This window comes from Sturnira hondurensis, unplaced genomic scaffold (assembly GCF_014824575.4).
Source record: "Sturnira hondurensis isolate 20B ecotype Veracruz unplaced genomic scaffold, ASM1482457v3 Scaffold0006413, whole genome shotgun sequence".
Taxonomy (NCBI): domain Eukaryota; kingdom Metazoa; phylum Chordata; class Mammalia; order Chiroptera; family Phyllostomidae; genus Sturnira; species Sturnira hondurensis.
The window spans coordinates 8,193,738-8,210,250 of NW_028079044.1; the positions used below are offsets into that span (position 1 = coordinate 8,193,738).

General features: G+C 39.0%; 1 protein-coding gene across 3 annotated transcripts in view; it reads left to right on the plus strand.

Annotated features, from left to right (window-relative positions):
* Window positions 1-16,513, plus strand: part of VRK2 (VRK serine/threonine kinase 2) — an 89,155-nt gene that overhangs the window by 65,362 nt on the left and 7,280 nt on the right. For all 3 annotated transcript variants that reach the window (XM_037047962.1, XM_037047963.1, XM_037047964.1), the window contains 4 exons: window positions 1,194-1,314; window positions 3,568-3,626; window positions 7,803-7,969; window positions 13,207-13,365. In XM_037047962.1, coding sequence (XP_036903857.1) covers window positions 1,194-1,314; window positions 3,568-3,626; window positions 7,803-7,969; window positions 13,207-13,365 — 506 coding nt within the window. The remainder of the gene's footprint in view (window positions 1-1,193; window positions 1,315-3,567; window positions 3,627-7,802; window positions 7,970-13,206; window positions 13,366-16,513) is intronic.

A 16,513-nucleotide genomic window follows, 5' to 3' on the forward strand; every position in this document is an offset into this window, starting at 1 on the left:
TCCTGAGCAGTGTTTTGGACTTTGTTTAATGAAAGATAACAAAACAGGATCCCTGCTTAGAGCACGTGTAACAGCCACAGATGACACGCAGGCGATTGTATATCCCTACACAGATGAGCATTCAAACGATGGTAGAAACATGAATACCAACCTATTGTCTGGTAACAATTTGGAATGGATATAAAAGTGAGTTCATTTTGTGGGATTTTGTTCATGTTTTAATGATTACTTCAATAATATTTGTTATATTTGACATGTTCCTTAGATTTCATTGCCCATCGTTGGGAATACGCCACTTTAAAAAAAAACGAAACAAAATTATGATGGAACTAATCTATAGCACTTAGTAGTTTGATCTAAAGGATATTTGCAGTGGCCTGAAAATGTTATTTCACTGCATTTTATATGAAAAGCCACCTCATGCATGCTGAAAGCCTTCTTTGGCTTCCGAATCGACTTCCCACCCCTCCGCCCACAGTCCCAGGCACGCCGTTGCCTCATCCTGACAGGTCCTGTTCAGGATGTTTGATCAGAATCTTGGTGCAGCCCTGTCTGTGTCTAAAATTAGTGTCTGTGAAAGTTTGGAACCCTGTACCCAAAGTAGTAGGTATGTTTTGTCCTGTACTTTCATTAATTAAAAATATCTTAAGAGAGACCTGCGTTTTAATCCTGCACACTAGATGGCAGTTTTGTCATACTCTTCCAACCTCAGCTGCTGCCAGTGCGAGTGGAGCCGAAAAGGCCATCAGTGTTTAGTCTGCACTCACAGGGTCTCTGCATGACCAATGCGGACCCCGTGGGCTTCCTGGAACATATGTTAGCAATTTAGCTGCAGACATTTATTTCTTTGTTTTACTGCTTGGCTCTTTGAGAAAGTGTTGGTGCCAGGTTATGGGTTGTCTGGATCATGTCAGAGGCCATGGAGATCAAGTTCATGTGACAGGCTAGACTAAGGAAGGATGAAGTCGGAGGAGGTGAGGAAACTGACCCTTACTTTCAACAGCAACAAGTCACTGCCTGTCTGTGGACTGGAGCCAAATGCCTCGCACTTAAGTTTTACTGCAGCTGAACAAACAAAACACGTTGCCCATTTGGCTTTTTCATATTTCATCAATAATAGTGAAATCAGTGATTTCTCTGTTTCTCAAAACTTGCTTATCCTCATCTTGCTCTCCTAATGCTTATTCCTACAGCCCTGTCCAGACGGAGTGACCTTGAAATCCTCGGCTACTGCCTGCTGCGGTGGCTGTGCGGGAGGCTGCCCTGGGAAGCGTGCCTGCAGGACCCCGTGGCTGTGCAGACTGCTAAAACAAAGTAAAGAGTTTCAGTGTTCCTCCACGTGCAGCCGCAGGTCCGAGGGCATCCGTTACAGGGAGTTAGTACCCCAGGGAAGGTGCCCTGTACCCAACGTGATGACCAAAGCACATTTCTTAAATTTGAAAAACAGTATTTACCAAATTGAACAGCTTACAGATGTAAAATCCATTAAGATAACAACTACAAAATCACATATATGTGAGTTGTAATAGAAACTGTAAAGCGAAATAGTTGTTCCTTTACATGGTGTTCTCCAGAGCTTAGATTCTAGATGGTGGTATGTGCAAGGAAGGGTATTCTCAAATTAGCATTGTGTAAGTGTAGGTAGGTAGTCTGAGCTCGGTTTGACTGATATTAACTGTGTGAAGCAACAGTGTGGAATGGGACAAACACCGCCTATATTTTTTGAGTGAGAGTAACGTGGCTCTTTCTTAATCCTGTGTCCTGAAGGGAGTATATTTTGTTTGTGAAAGGAGAAACAAACAAAAATTTTATATGACGTGTTTATAGGGAAGATAATTTTGCGAGCCATATAAACATTTTTAATATTTCACATTCGATTTTTCTCAGCTAGAATGTGTTGGCATGAAAATTAGGTCACATGGAGAACAGAGCATATTACTATTTTACTATCTTCTCACTGATCAGGCTTAAAAAAATGTCGATTGCACGTAGCACACAATTGCCCTTTTTTTATTATATAGCAGTATATGTGCAATAGTAATTACCCACAGATATAATATCACAACTGGAGAGGCAGCTGTGTTTTAAGTAGGGCATGTTAGGACAGAAGTTCAAAAACAGGGGCAGCTGAGTCAGAGAAACCAAGCTTCAGATTCAGTGTGGCCCTGGTCTCGGCAGAGGGAAAAGCTAGCCTGCCGATGCAGGCTAGTACAGACTGCATTTGTAGATACTGACATACTGAATGTTGTCTGAAATATTTCTCCACTTGGAATGTAGATCATCCCAGTCCCTCACCCAAAATGAACACATTTATTTAAGTCAGTATTAGAACCATCTAATCAGTTACAGCAGTGATTGATGTGTCCGTATTAACCCCCCGTGGAACTGACATTTTTTAATATATGGGTCAAGTCAAAGCACAGTAATGGGCACCTATGAACAGTCTCAGTATCCAGTTTTCCACCTCAGTTTACTGAATTTGAATAATGTATTTTATTTCAAAGATTAGCATTTTAATTCTAATGATTATATGTGTTTTTCTCTTAAAATTTACTAATATGATTTTAGATTTTTTATCAATATGTATATGTAGATGCATTCATCATTGATATCTTTAATATGCCTATGTGTATATTCAAGTATAATAATAGGGGATCATATAAAATAATACAATATACTGCTAATAAATATAATGCCTTTACATTTGGGGGATCCTTACATATGTTATCTTCATTTTGATTTGATTACTAGTGAAAACCTATAGGTCAGTAAAGCTAATATATTATGAAATATACAATTAAGGTAAACTGTAGACATTTTCAAACCTCTTAGAGTATATAATACATAATTTATTCAACTTGCTGAGAAGGCATAACACTGAATTTCCCATTAGGGCGGGCTTGCATATTCAGCCATGACACTGTATCTCCCGCACGCCCTTCGTTTTCCTGACCCAGGGTGATGTTAGATGAGAACATTTCTTGTTGAAGTTCTGCCTGCGCCTGAGTTTATGGCTCAGATATTCGTATCAGTGATATTAGTTGACTGTTTATGTATTTGTGGCTGAAGCAATTGAAGAGAGTTGTCCTTCTTCCGTGTAAAACACTGAAAATTGGTAGAATAATGGGGCTTTTTTGTTTTGTCTTTTGAATACTTCTTCTTAACCTGTTTAATCATAGGGTAGTATAAAACACTGCCCAATGGTAGATACTTGAGGGAAAATACTCTTAAAATCTAGGAGCAGTTTTTCTATGTATTTGTTCATGTTTTTAAGAAAAAATTATGATAGATGTAGCTACTTCTACATTCCACATCTTACACATGTAAACTTCGAATTAAAACATTTACTGTTTAGTTTTAGGTGACTGATATGAAATTGGTCACTGAGAATTTTAACCCTTCCCCACCCCTGCTTTCCATCTCACCATTGCCAGTGGGTGAAAAAAGTACTAAAAGTCAGGGTATTGGTGAGTCACCAACACAGAATTTGAGTTTTGCTTTCTGATCAGGACAGTGGATCACTGGATCGCAAATGCAGCCATTGTGTGTTGCTCTGTTTTGTTTCAGTCTGTTGGATGAGCTCCCCGAGTCAGTGCTGAAATGGGCTCCTTCCGGAAGCAGCTGCTGTAAGTCTGGATGGTAACTTCGACCTTCTCCAATGTGCTTGGAAGGTCACCACATTGGTCCCTCTCGGTTTGTTGCTGTTTAATCCACCCCCTCCAGTTCCGTGGGCATGGGAGGGAACTCTCCAGGGTCACACGAAGGTTGCTAGAGCAGAAACTGGTTAGATCCTTTTTGACATTAGAATGAAAGAATTCTGCATAAAAACACTTAGCTTTCTGGGCTCTGCCCATTGGTTTTTTCTCTTTAGATATGGATTATGGGAATCATGCCCAGGTTAAATTGTCAGCTTTATCTGGTATTTCTAGAGTTGACTTTCTATCTTCATTTACTCATAAATTGTTGAAAGAAGATAACTCTGATCTAAGAAAAGACCACTTTTAATCAGTAATTAAAAAAAAAACTCAAATCATTAAATACTCGGATGCTATTCAGACCCTGGGTCACAGCACCAGAGTTTTGGGTTGGCAAAGGCACGTGGCGTTGGGATTTGGAGGTGTGCTTCATTGAGTGGTTTGCTCTTTCAAGTCGGTAGAGAGCACTTCTGGAATCCTTTAACTGACAGTATTATGAGTAAGAGTAATACGTTGACTGAGAACTACCGAAGTGNCATGGGAGGGAACTCTCCAGGGTTACACGAAGGTTGCTAGAGCAGAAACTGGTTAGATCCTTTTTGACATTAGAATGAAAGAATTCTGCATAAAAACACTTAGCTTTCTGGGCTCTGCCCATTGGTTTTTTCTCTTTAGATATGGATTATGGGAATCATGCCCAGGTTAAATTGTCAGCTTTATCTGGTATTTCTAGAGTTGACTTTCTATCTTCATTTCCTCATAAATTGTTGAAAGAAGATAACTCTGATCTAAGAAAAGACCACTTTTAATCAGTAATTTAAAAAAAAACTCAAATCATTAAATACTCGGATGCTATTCAGACCCTGGGTCACAGCACCAGAGTTTTGGATTGGCAAAGGCACGTGGTGTTGGGATTTGGAGGTGTGCTTCATTGAGTGGTTTGCTCTTTCAAGTCGGTAGAGAGCACTTCTGGAATCCTTTAACTGACAGTAGTATGAGTAAGAGTAATACGTTGACTGAGAACTACCGAAGTGCCTGTTATTTTCTGTGCGTGCTGGGCACAGTGAGTACCAGGGTAACGACTGGGTTACGTTGTCCCGTGGAGAAGAGCCCCGTTTGGCCGTCACACTTGCTTTTGCTCAGACAAGCAGAGTGAGTCTCGTTCTCTATTTATATTGGCCAATCTCAAAGTTAGCTTTTAGCTGACTTATGAAAGTGAGTAGGAACACTGACCCTCTAGCTAAGGTCAAATAGTGTCAGTTCCCATCTGAGAGTTTAAAAGAGTTAAAGCATCTTAAAAATATATTTATAGCCCTTCTCTGACAAGGAACCAAACTTTTCATTTTCGTAGGAAACAAGAACAAACCAGACCCGCTTCCCCTTCTGTAATCCCCAAGACCCTGAGTCTGCCTCCCCGTATCCTGCTGTCCCTTTTCTTCTGATGGAGTGGGGTGGACAGTAGCATGTTCTCATTTGGGGGGATGGGTGGAAAGACAGAAGCATTGCATTTTTTGTAACTGCACTGAGTAACTTGGTCCATAGGCCAATATTCCCTTTTGACTAACATTCTTACTGGCATTTTACCGAGCCATATTGTTTTACTTAACAAAGACAGCAAAAAAAGAGAGCTAGGAAGATGTCAGAATTTTTTTCTTAATCGTATAACTCCCTTCCCTTTCCTGTTCCTCTTGCACAAAAGCTAACTATTCAGTTTCAGGTTAGAAAAGCATCATGCCCAGATGTCCTGGGTCGCACAAGACAAATGCCCGTGGGCCAGTGTGCATTCTGTGCCACTTCTCTCGCTAGAGCTAGGGTAAGAGAAGAGGGGAGTGATACAGGAAATCCCGGAGGAGTGCTGGGTTCCTCTTGTGCAGCACAAACCATTTGAGTCTATAGTATTATTTTATAAAATGCAGACTTCTTTTTGTAAAGCACAAAATGTTGAACCTTTAATAGTAACTGAAGGTCTTTTAATTTGGTCAGTTATGCCTAGGAGAAAGGGTATTGTAAGCAGGAAAATCCTACTGGTTTACAGAAGGTTTATTACTAAAACATTTTATAAAACAGCCAGGAAGTTGGCAGTTTGCAGGCTCAACTCAGTGTAATAATAGTAGTTTCAAACATTTCTCTCTCTTGAAATGACAGTTAATATTTCACTAACTTAAAAAGCAGATAATTTAAGAATATGATTGCATAGTAGTCAAAGTGTTTTGTTTTATAGCTCTGGAAATGTGCTAGCAAATTTTTTAAAATGTGCTTAAAATAAGAAGCCTAGATCTTGAAAGGCTAACATGGAAACCCATTCACCATCCCAACAGCCTAAGCTTCAAGTTTACAATAATAAATTTGTAACACAGGTGGCTCTTTCCTTTTCCTCTCTCTCCGTCCCCACTGGGCCCTTGTTTTTTCAAGCCCCAGGCCCGTGAAGGCTTCGCCGGACAGCTGCTCTCAGTTGGTGGAGCACCGGGGTCTTCCATCGACTTCCAGCGGTGACTTGTGAAAAGTGTTCCCAACATGTTCAGCTCTGCTCTCCATTTGGGATATTTTGGTTAATCGAATTGCAATCTATAGACCAAAGAACAACAGAATATTTATATTAGAATAGCAACAACTGTAATTTAACCTTTTTTTTCTTGATCATCCCTTCAGGAATTGGATGCCCCCATCCTAATTCCAGGAATTGGATGCTCCTGAAAATATGAGTTATAAACACGAAACCACAGCACTTGCTAGTTAATAGAAATCTGGTTGAGCGAATGCTAGGTAACAGATTATGCACATCTTATACCTTAGAGAGGAAAGAAGTAGGTTGTATAACTGCCACAGTATCCAAAACAAACATACAAAAAACTCTTGGAGCCAGGAGTTCTCATTTTAGTCACATTAGTCTAATATCCCTAAGAAAAATAGCTGTGGACAATACTGTGCATGACGGTCACTCTCTGACTGGCCCAGAGGAGACACAGGTGATGACTGCTCCTGTGGGAATGTTTCCCTGTGGGCAGTGGAACACGGTTTCTCTGCATTTCCCCATTTGAATGGAGGTCGGCCTGGAGGGGAGGGGAGGGTTAGGACTTCGTTCCCACCAAACCCACCAAGCTTCCCAGATTTTCTTACAATGGGATAAAGGAAGAAGTACCTGTGTCTGGGTCAGTAGTAAGTTTTTTTGAAGGGAAGAGTCTTGTAAAGACTAGTTTGTGGAATATCTAAATGTCAGCCTAAAGAAATGATATCACAATATTTAAAAAAAATGAAAGCATGCCCATTTCTTGTAAACAGTATATGGTATTATCACTCTTACCTGGATTTTAGATTGCACCTTCCTGAAACAAAAATGCAAAAACTACATTTGTTTTAAGGCTGCTATGCTTGTATCTTTGGGGTACTAATTCTACTTGTATTTAGAAGTTTGTAGTTCCTACATTTTTTTGGTGGTGGGGGGGAGTGACTTTATAGTCCTAGGAAGATTACAGCAGAGAAGAAATAGAAGGGGCGGCTTCTCATCCCTGTGCAGTGAGTCGGGAGGAGCCCGGTGCGGTGGACGCACCGGGCTGGCTGGGTGTGGAGGACGTGAGGGGGGCTTGGCGAAGTCCACAGTCTGTCGTGGCTGAACACATACAATTCAAGGCCATTTCTAAATGAGCTGTTCTAATCTCAGAATCAAAGCTTTAATTAAAATTTGGAATGATTTTTTTCCTTTGAAGTAAAGAGATTTATAATAAATATCCATTGTTTTTAACTGAATTTTTAAAACTTCAACATAAAAGTTTGATCTGTTGTATTATTCAGGTAGTTAGTAGTTCCACCCCATACATCAAAATCTCTAATTTTAAAAGTTTGCTTACTTTGATAAGATTAGTGAATTATAAATGCCAACAAAGATGTGTAAAAACATTACCAGTTTCTCTCAGCTTGTCAAATCTGTAGGTCACTGTATATTTCAGTCATTTTTGGATATCATTTAAAAAGTGCTTTTCATTGAGTTGTTCATTCTTAGTTTCTTCAGGATGTGTGTGTGCATAAGAGAAAAATAGGTTTGGGGGGATTCTGGGGTCCTGACATCCCTTGCCAATTACGAATGTCATGTAAAAAATTAATACTTCACAGGTGAAATAGCCCAGTATTTGGTATGTGCTCATAATTTAGCCTATGATGAAAAGCCAAACTATCAAATGCTCAAGAAGATTCTGAACCCAGGTGGAATACCTTTAGGACCACTGGAATTTTCCGCTAAAGGACAGAGTGTAAACGTGCAGACTCCAAACGATCACAAAGTAAGTAACTTGGTCCCTGGGGTCTTATGCTTGCCTTCTGCGAAGTGTTCTTCCAAATGAGGGTGTTTTAGGTTTCAAATGAGTTTGACAACGCGGTTACTTGCTTATTACATTTAATTCCTTTCCCCTTAACTCAGCTCCAGGAAATTTTGTTGAATGTTCTCTTGATTTTGACATATTATTTCTTACAGAAAAGTAGTAGGTTCCATGTTCTGTTGTGTACTGACTGTTAAAGGAACGGAGCCATCACTGATGTCAGAGAGGTCAGAGAGAAGACTAGGTTAGGGCTAATCTGACTGTATTCATGCAGGCCTTTATTTGCTGCTTTCCTTTCCTCTTTTTTGCATACCAATTTGGCCATAATTTGGTGGTAACAATAATAATCTTATATTTAGCATATTATTTGTATGTGCTGATATTTCAATATACAAACAATTCTTTTTTAATAAGTTATTTTTAAAGTTACATCTCCTTTACTCTGCTGTTTTCCAACTGACACCCTTACATCAAATTTAAAAAAAAAGAATTGGAACTTGAGAAAAGAATTAAACCTGAAATGATACAAAAGAATTAGCACAAAACATTTTTTAAGACGGTGGGGGAAGCCTGTGACTGCCGTCAGCAGCATTTCTAGACAGGTGACTGAATGTCCATTTCTTCCTTGACACTATCCACATGCGGAAAAAAAACAGGTGGGGTGGCATTTTTTCCCCTCACGGGTGCATAATAAGGTAGGGTCAGGATGCCATTCATTTTTAATATTTCTTGTGAACTTTGGATCATCACAAGTGTTCATGAGCCAAGAATGCAGGATGCAAACTAATGTGACTGATTGGCTGCTAGATGAATGGTGAGTCAAGTATCAGTGCACAGATGGTTCTGATTTGCTGAATTTTGTAGCTGCTGCAACTGAAGACATAAAATATCCTTCTAGCCATAAATTAGCTCTTTGGAAGCAAAACCTTGACACCAGAGCTTTACAACCTTCAATTAGTAGGGAAAGAAGTATTTGAATGACTGTGGTATTGACATCTGTAGGCCTGCATAGTAATCATTCCTAATAGAAGAGAATATCTGTTTGAGGAGGTTTTGCATGGCTAATTAACTACCAGTGAGAATATGTAATTTTTTCATGATCTCCTGATTGTCACCTTTCTCTCATGATACAATTACATTTTATTGTAGCGAGTGCCTCACAAACCAATTGTCAGCACTATTTACTATTGCAGCAGGCAGAACAAAAGTTCATGTTTAATAAAAAGCCACTGGATTTTGATCTTGGTAATTACTGAGACTTATTTTAACAGTTTTATTGACTTTTGTGTTTTTATCACTTTGCAACAAAACAAAGAGCCATTTCCTTGACATAGTATTTCCCTTGCAATAATGGTCATCATTTAATCTACACTAATTTAGGTAGGTTTTTTCCTTTTTTGTAGTTTTCCAGTTTCATAAACTTAATTGAAATATAAAAGAAGCCATTTTAAAAACCAATAGCTGTATCCTCTGATATAAAATTGTAATTATTCATCAGAATTTTCAGTTTCATCAAATTCAAAGGATGTTGTGAAACCATTACATATGCAGAGAATAGAACATAAAACAGTTTTTGCAGTGAGCCTCAATCAAATATATTTCATTCTTTTGATTAGAACATTTCAATTATGAGTAAAAAGAAAACACTAAGAATGATATACATTCTTAAGACCTTCGTTAATTTCTGTTAACAATACGATCAGCCTCAGTATATAGAAAGTATGCTGGTTGGGAATATATTTCACAGCTTATCAATATTTATTGGGTAATTACTTTATTTCTCTAATATTTTAAGTACACAAATATATTTAATATAGTATAAAATATAGGTTCACTATATGTGGCTAAATTTCGGTATCTTTAAAGTTTGTAGATTTTGTGATACTGAAAAACCAAACTTGAAAATGTTCAGAAGCTAAGTATCACCATATGAACTGTCCTACACTCTGTCCTTTTGCGTGATAAAGTGTAAGATAGTTTCTACAATTGATCTTTTCAATAACAAATACAATTTTAAGTTCAAAATGAATATTAATCACCTGGCCCCAAATTTCTCTCTTTTAAGTCACAGAATCCTCTTCAAAACATTTCTTCTTATTACTCTGCACATGGATCACTCTAGTTATTTAACAGACCAGTGAATGAACTTTGAACTTGTACTTTTTAGACAAAGATGCTTAAAAGGAGGCCAGTTCACCAGAAAATGTATACAGTTCAATAAATAAAATGTTTCTGTCACTCAGTATTCAAAAGAAAGTTAGGAATGTTTTTAAAAATGTTACTTCCCTCAGTCCATAAGTGGTTGTGCATTTTAAATTTAGAATTCTTAAAAATGTTTTGGTTAGGTATGAGAAAATAGCACATCAACATAAGAATCTCAGCAAACTTCAATCATGGTTTTGCAAAAGAAAAATGAGGTATTTTTTAATAGTAGGTTTTACTAGATTTTACATGCACTGTTCCCTGTAAACTGGGCCTTCTTCCTAAAGTCTCCAAATACTGTTACCAGAGTAAAATTGGGAATGCAATTTTGTCAAGTTAGTAGAAACACTGATATTTTTTCCTGAAAAGCAAATCTTTGGGGGTATTTGCCTCAACTGAAATGATGGTATGTGTCGCTGAAATCACTCTCTAGTAGGTCTGATGGCTCCAGAGGTAGCACTGACAAATTAGGAGAATCTGTCATCAGGGCTACCACAGTCTATTTATGCCATCCACTGGGATTTAATGTCCAAAATTCACTGAAGGAAGCCATATTTCAGTCGAATGCTTACTGAGGTGAGCTACAGCTCTAAGAATTCCCAGATGAGAATGCTCACAACGAATGGAAAAACCAGCATGACTGAAGTTCCAACTCAACCCTGGAATAAGCAGTTTCTTCAAGAGCCAGTAGCAGATCGTGTTATCAGTTTATCAATATCTCCTTCCTTAAGGTGATACCTGAATCCCTATGTTAAGAGGATAGATCCCTGGGCCTGCTGAGGCACCGTCTCTCCTAGATGCTTTCCCCGGGCAGAGGAGGAGGCCAGAGTGAACATGCTCCAGCTAACCCACATTTCAGACAGTAAAAGTTTGTCCCTACATTCACCCTAAAGTGGAGGTTCCCATAGCAAATCTAGGGGTGGATATCTTNCTCCTTCCTTAAGGTGATACCTGAATCCCTATGTTAAGAGGATAGATCCCTGGGCCTGCTGAGGCACCGTCTCTCCTAGATGCTTTCCCCGGGCAGAGGAGGAGGCCAGAGTGAACATGCTCCAGCTAACCCACATTTCAGACAGTAAAAGTTTGTCCCTACATTCACCTAAAGTGGAGGTTCCCATAGCAAATCTAGGGGTGGATATCTTACTACAGGTGGTAGTAATCTTTGTGCTGAACTTAAAAGTTTGCAAAATTCTTTCTTGAGCTTAATTCTCAAAGTAAACTTGTCTTCATGTTTATTTTATGTGGGAAAAGTAGAATATCATTTCTCCATTATATGCACACTTTCGGCATATTAAATTTTAAGGGCCCCAAAATGTTCCTGTTTGTAGAACAGTGTTTAGTACTAGTAGAAATTTAGGTGAAAAGTACCTTGTTTGAACAGTCACTTTCTGAAAATGACACACATTTGGGTAATATCCTTTTATTTGATTACGTGGGATGCCAAGTCTTGTATTTTTTATGACTTTGAGAAAAATGTTTACTGTGTTCATGATTACAGGTTAATCATCCCACTTCATTCTGACCATTTTAAAACTTTCCCTAGAAATTGAACTGTGGAATAAACTGGATGTCATTTTGTCGGTAGAGGTGCCTGTGGCAGCACCGCCTGCCCCTCCGCCACCTGACGGGAGGCGTGGCCTCAGGGAGCACTGAATCTGTCAGACCACCTCTTTGCACAGCAGGGGCGCCCAGGGCAAAACCTGGGAGACCTAACGTGCCTGGCGCAGAGGCAGCACCAACTGATCCTTTGGGCCATGGGACGTATTTTCACGGTGATTAGGGTAAAACCGTGTACAGCAGCCTTAGGAAGCTTTCTTTCACGCGAGGGGTATGATGAGCGTTTATTGCCAAGACGGAGAGTGGCTCAGGAGGTGGTTACTCGTGAATTTTCCCAGTCATCTGTGGGGGTTCAGTGGCGGAAACAAAGAATCCCTGAGTGATTGGGAAACACTTTCAGTTTTCAGGTTACGGAAAGGCTGTGGCTTTGCTGCCCTTTGGGAAGCTGGGATCTAGGAGGAGGAGTGAATAAAGAATGATGTTGTGACAACTCAGACCAAGCCACAAACAGTAGCATATTTTAAAGGGAAGGGGTGAACACACTTGGCAACAGAAGCTAAAAACGGAGAGGCTACCAATTAGGGCTCTGCTTGCCCAGCTAATGAAATCCATTCTGTTTGGGCACTGGCTACTCCATTATTTCCCCTGTACCATTCCCATCTCCTGCCCCCTAGTTAACCCCTGAAAAAAGGTGATGGCACTTGCAGCTGCTGTAAACACGACGCTGCTGAACAGGTACTTCACATAAGGGTCTTCACTGGCTTTCCCTCTTCCGACTGCATTGAGAGTTCTGCCCTTCTACTCCCCTGTCTACTTCAAGGTTATTAAGAGTCAGTCATCCCCTAGATTGCACCATGGTGTGAAAAAGAAACCTCAGAAGCAAGCTTGTTGTCAAACTTAACCTCTGATACTGGGACACAGTATTAGATGACTTGAACTGTTATTCATCTGCTTAAAGGTTAAATTACCTGTATAAAAAAAGGAAGCAACATTGTACGTTCCTCTTACGCATTAACATTAATTAAGCTTACTTCAGTCATACAAATCTAAGATTCTAATTAATAAGAATTTAAACTAAAAAGATATCCTGGATCCACTCCCAGCAAAGGTTAATAATAAATTCATGTGCAGTTTTAAAATGGGACAGTTTTCTGTAAAAATGCTGTTTTCCATAAGCAAACTATCTGTAGAGATAATTTCTAAAGAGTACACAACAGAGACCCTAATTTTAATTGATCTTGTCCTACTGATGAGAAAGGGTCACAGGATTTTGCCGACTACTGTATTTTTTCTATAACGTCCACTTGGTTTCCTCTCAATTTCTACTTATTTTTCAAAGCTTGGCAAGTTTAAAATTTTCAAGAATCTGGACGTGAATGCATTTTTTTTATGTGTCAAAAGTTTTCATTATATGTTACTACTTACTCTACCTACATCAACAGGTTGATTCGCAAAAGGCTGCAACAAAGCAAGTCAATCGGGTGCAAAATAGGTTCATAGAAAAAAATGTCCACAGTGAGAGAGGTGCCGAGTCCTCCGCAACATGGAGAAAAGTGCAACATGAGAAGCCGATTGGATTGCTTGACAAAGACACGGCTCAGGTGAGAAATTTTTTGTTTTGTATTGTTAACAAAAGGCATGTGCTGCAATAGCATATGCCCTTTGGAAATGAAGTCGTTTTATTTTCTCCCGAGGGCCAAGGTTGTATATAGTTTCGTTAAGTGAGAAGGGGCAGAAAATATCCTATCCAGCAGATAAAAACAAAGGAGCCAACTCCAGTAATGATAGAGACAGAATGGTGGTGAGCACATTTGCATACAGATCTGATTTCTTCCTTGAGCCTAAGAATATAATGAAGTGTACTTAAATTTTTATGCCATCTATGATCCATTAGGGACTGAAAATATTCCATACTTTTACACTGGTTCCTCCAGTCTAATCCTTATAATCAAATATGTAAGTGAAGTGTTGCTCTGTCAGTACAGTTGTGTTTTTTTACATCATTTGATCATTTGGTTGGATAGTGACTTGCCTTTAGTAGATGACTCACTCAGCCAATAGTAAGTCTTTCCTGATCTAACCTTTTTGATAAGAAGAGTACAATGTATTTGTATCTTCGGATAGGCCATTATTTTACACAATTTCTATACCGTCATTTTCCCAGAGTGATTTGAGGTTAACAGTGGACAACAGAGTAACTGAATGCCCTCACCTTCTACCTCCCATCACCACTCCCAAGCTGGTACATCGGGCAGCTGGGATATTATTAATCATTAAACTGAACACTGGAATTTCGCTCTGAACTTCTTGGCAGCCAAGGGAGAAATTTAGAAGCATGCTTGTTAGGCATATCTTGTCCAACCAGGAAGCATACGAGTTTATCCAGAGAGAAAGAGATGCTTGTTCAATACTAATAGGAATCTTTCGCATTTGTTCCGTTACAATAATAGTAGCATCAGTTTTAAAGTTGTAGAGGAATCTGCTTCAAATGGTTGTATCTCACAGTTCCTATTCATAAAATTAAAGACAAATACTGCTTGCTGACAAAAATAGGGATTCTCGAGTGCTCTTTTTCAGCCCTTCCTGTCACTAGAATCACCTGTGGAGGGCAGTGGGGCGGGACTGTAAAAATACTGATGCCCGGGTTCCAAGTGAAGAAACTGACTCATTTTAATTAGGGTGGCAGTGTGATGTGTGTAGATTTTTTAAAAGATCTTATTTATTCATTTTTAGAGAGAGGGGAAGAGGAGAGAAATATCAATGTGTGGTTGCATCAGTTGCCTCTCAGTTGCCTCTCCCGTGTCCCATCCTGGGGACCTGGCCTGCAACCTAGGCATGTGCCCTAACTGGGAATTGCACTGGCGACCCTTTGGTTCGGAGCCCGTGCTCAATCCACTGAGCACATAACCCAGCCAGGGCATAACATGTGTAGATTTTATCACTGTAGAAAGTTGTTCCCTTCCTCCGTCAGTCCCTTTCCTGCAGAGACAACCCATTTTGATACTGTGATTCTCATCCCTAGATTTGTTTTGCCTCTTCTAGAATTTCACATATGTGTAGCCATACGGTATGCACTCTTTTGCACCTGGCTTCTCTCCCTCCGTGTGTATTACTGTTGCCATACTCTTGCATGTATTAGTAAGTTCTTTTTCTGGTAGAGTGGTACTCCACTGTATAAGGATACCCCAATTCACATACCCGTGCTCTCTTAATGGACACCTGGGCTCTGGCCACCACAGAAAATAATTGCTATAACCATTCGGACACAAGTGTTGCTATGGACACGTTCTCTTTCTCTTGAGAGGTGGATATGCTGAATTGGAGATGCATACTCAATTTTACAAAAAGTGGACAAATGGCTCCCCTTCTGCACTTCTACCAGCAATGTGCAAGCCTTCCAGCCATTCCACGTCCTTCCCAGTGTTTGGTGTTGTCCGTCTTTTTCATTTTAGCATTCCATCGTGTGTAGATTACTATCTCATGGTGATTCTAATGATCACTTACCTGATGGCTAATAATTTTGAGCACCTTTTCATGTGCTAACTGCCATTCATGTATCTTCCTTTGTGAAGTGTCTTTTCAAGAGTTGTAGTCCATTATTTTTTAGTTGGCTATCTTTTTAGTATTTAGTTGGAAGAATTCTTTGTTTATTTCACATATAGGTCTCCTGTCCAGTAGCTGTATTGTGGATGTCTTGTCCTTAGTGTGCAGCCTGCCTATTTATTTACTTAACAATGTCTTCCATGAGCAGAAGCTATTTGTTATTTATATATGAAGTTCAATTAACCAAGTTTTTCTTTAGAATTTTTTTGGTCTGTAAAGAAAACTAAGAAACTTTTGTCTACTTCAAGGTCACAGTAATTTTGCTCCTTATAGAAGGCTTATTGTTTCAGCTTCCATGGTTGGGTCTGTGAACCAACTCAAATCAATGATTGTCCATGGTATGAGGTAGGGTTGAGGTTCGTTCTTTTCCGAACAGAAAGCCCGTTGTCCCAGCACTACTTGTTTAAAAATTTCCCCTTTCCTAATTAAATATGTTGGAAGACTTTTTCAAAAGTCAGCTGACCATATTTATCAAGTTGGTAATATTTCTAATGTATTGAGAATTATTATAAATGGGTGCTGAATTGTGTTAAATGCTCTTGCTGTATCAGTTAATGTGATCATATTTTTTTCACTTTTATACTATTAACATGGTGGGTGACACTGATTAGTGTTTGAATATTGAACTAATCTCAACCTCACTTGGTAATGGTGTCTTATTTTTATATGTTGTTGGATGCAGTGTGCTAGTATTTCTTAGGACTTTTGAATCTGTTTATTAGGAGTACTGATTTGTAGTTTTTATTTTATTGGTCTAGTTTTGGTGTCAGGGTAATGCTGATGAGTTGGGAAATTTTCCTTCTAATTTCTAGAAGAAAATTAGTAGCATTGGTGTTGTTTCTTTTTAAAATGTGTTAGACAATTTTCAACTGAGAGCATATAGGCCTGGAGCTTTCTTTTCCTTTTTAACTATGAATTAAGTTCATTTACTAAGACTGTTCAGATGATCTATTTCAAGAGTTGGCAGATTTTTCTGTAAAGAGCTAGACAGAAAATAGGTTTTATAGGTGGCATAGTCTTTGTCACAACTATTCAACTTTGCCTTATAGCACAAAAGCATCTTAGTACAATATGTAAACAAATGAGTATAGCTGATTTCGACAAAATTTTATTTATGGCACTGAAGTTTGAATTCCATATAATTTT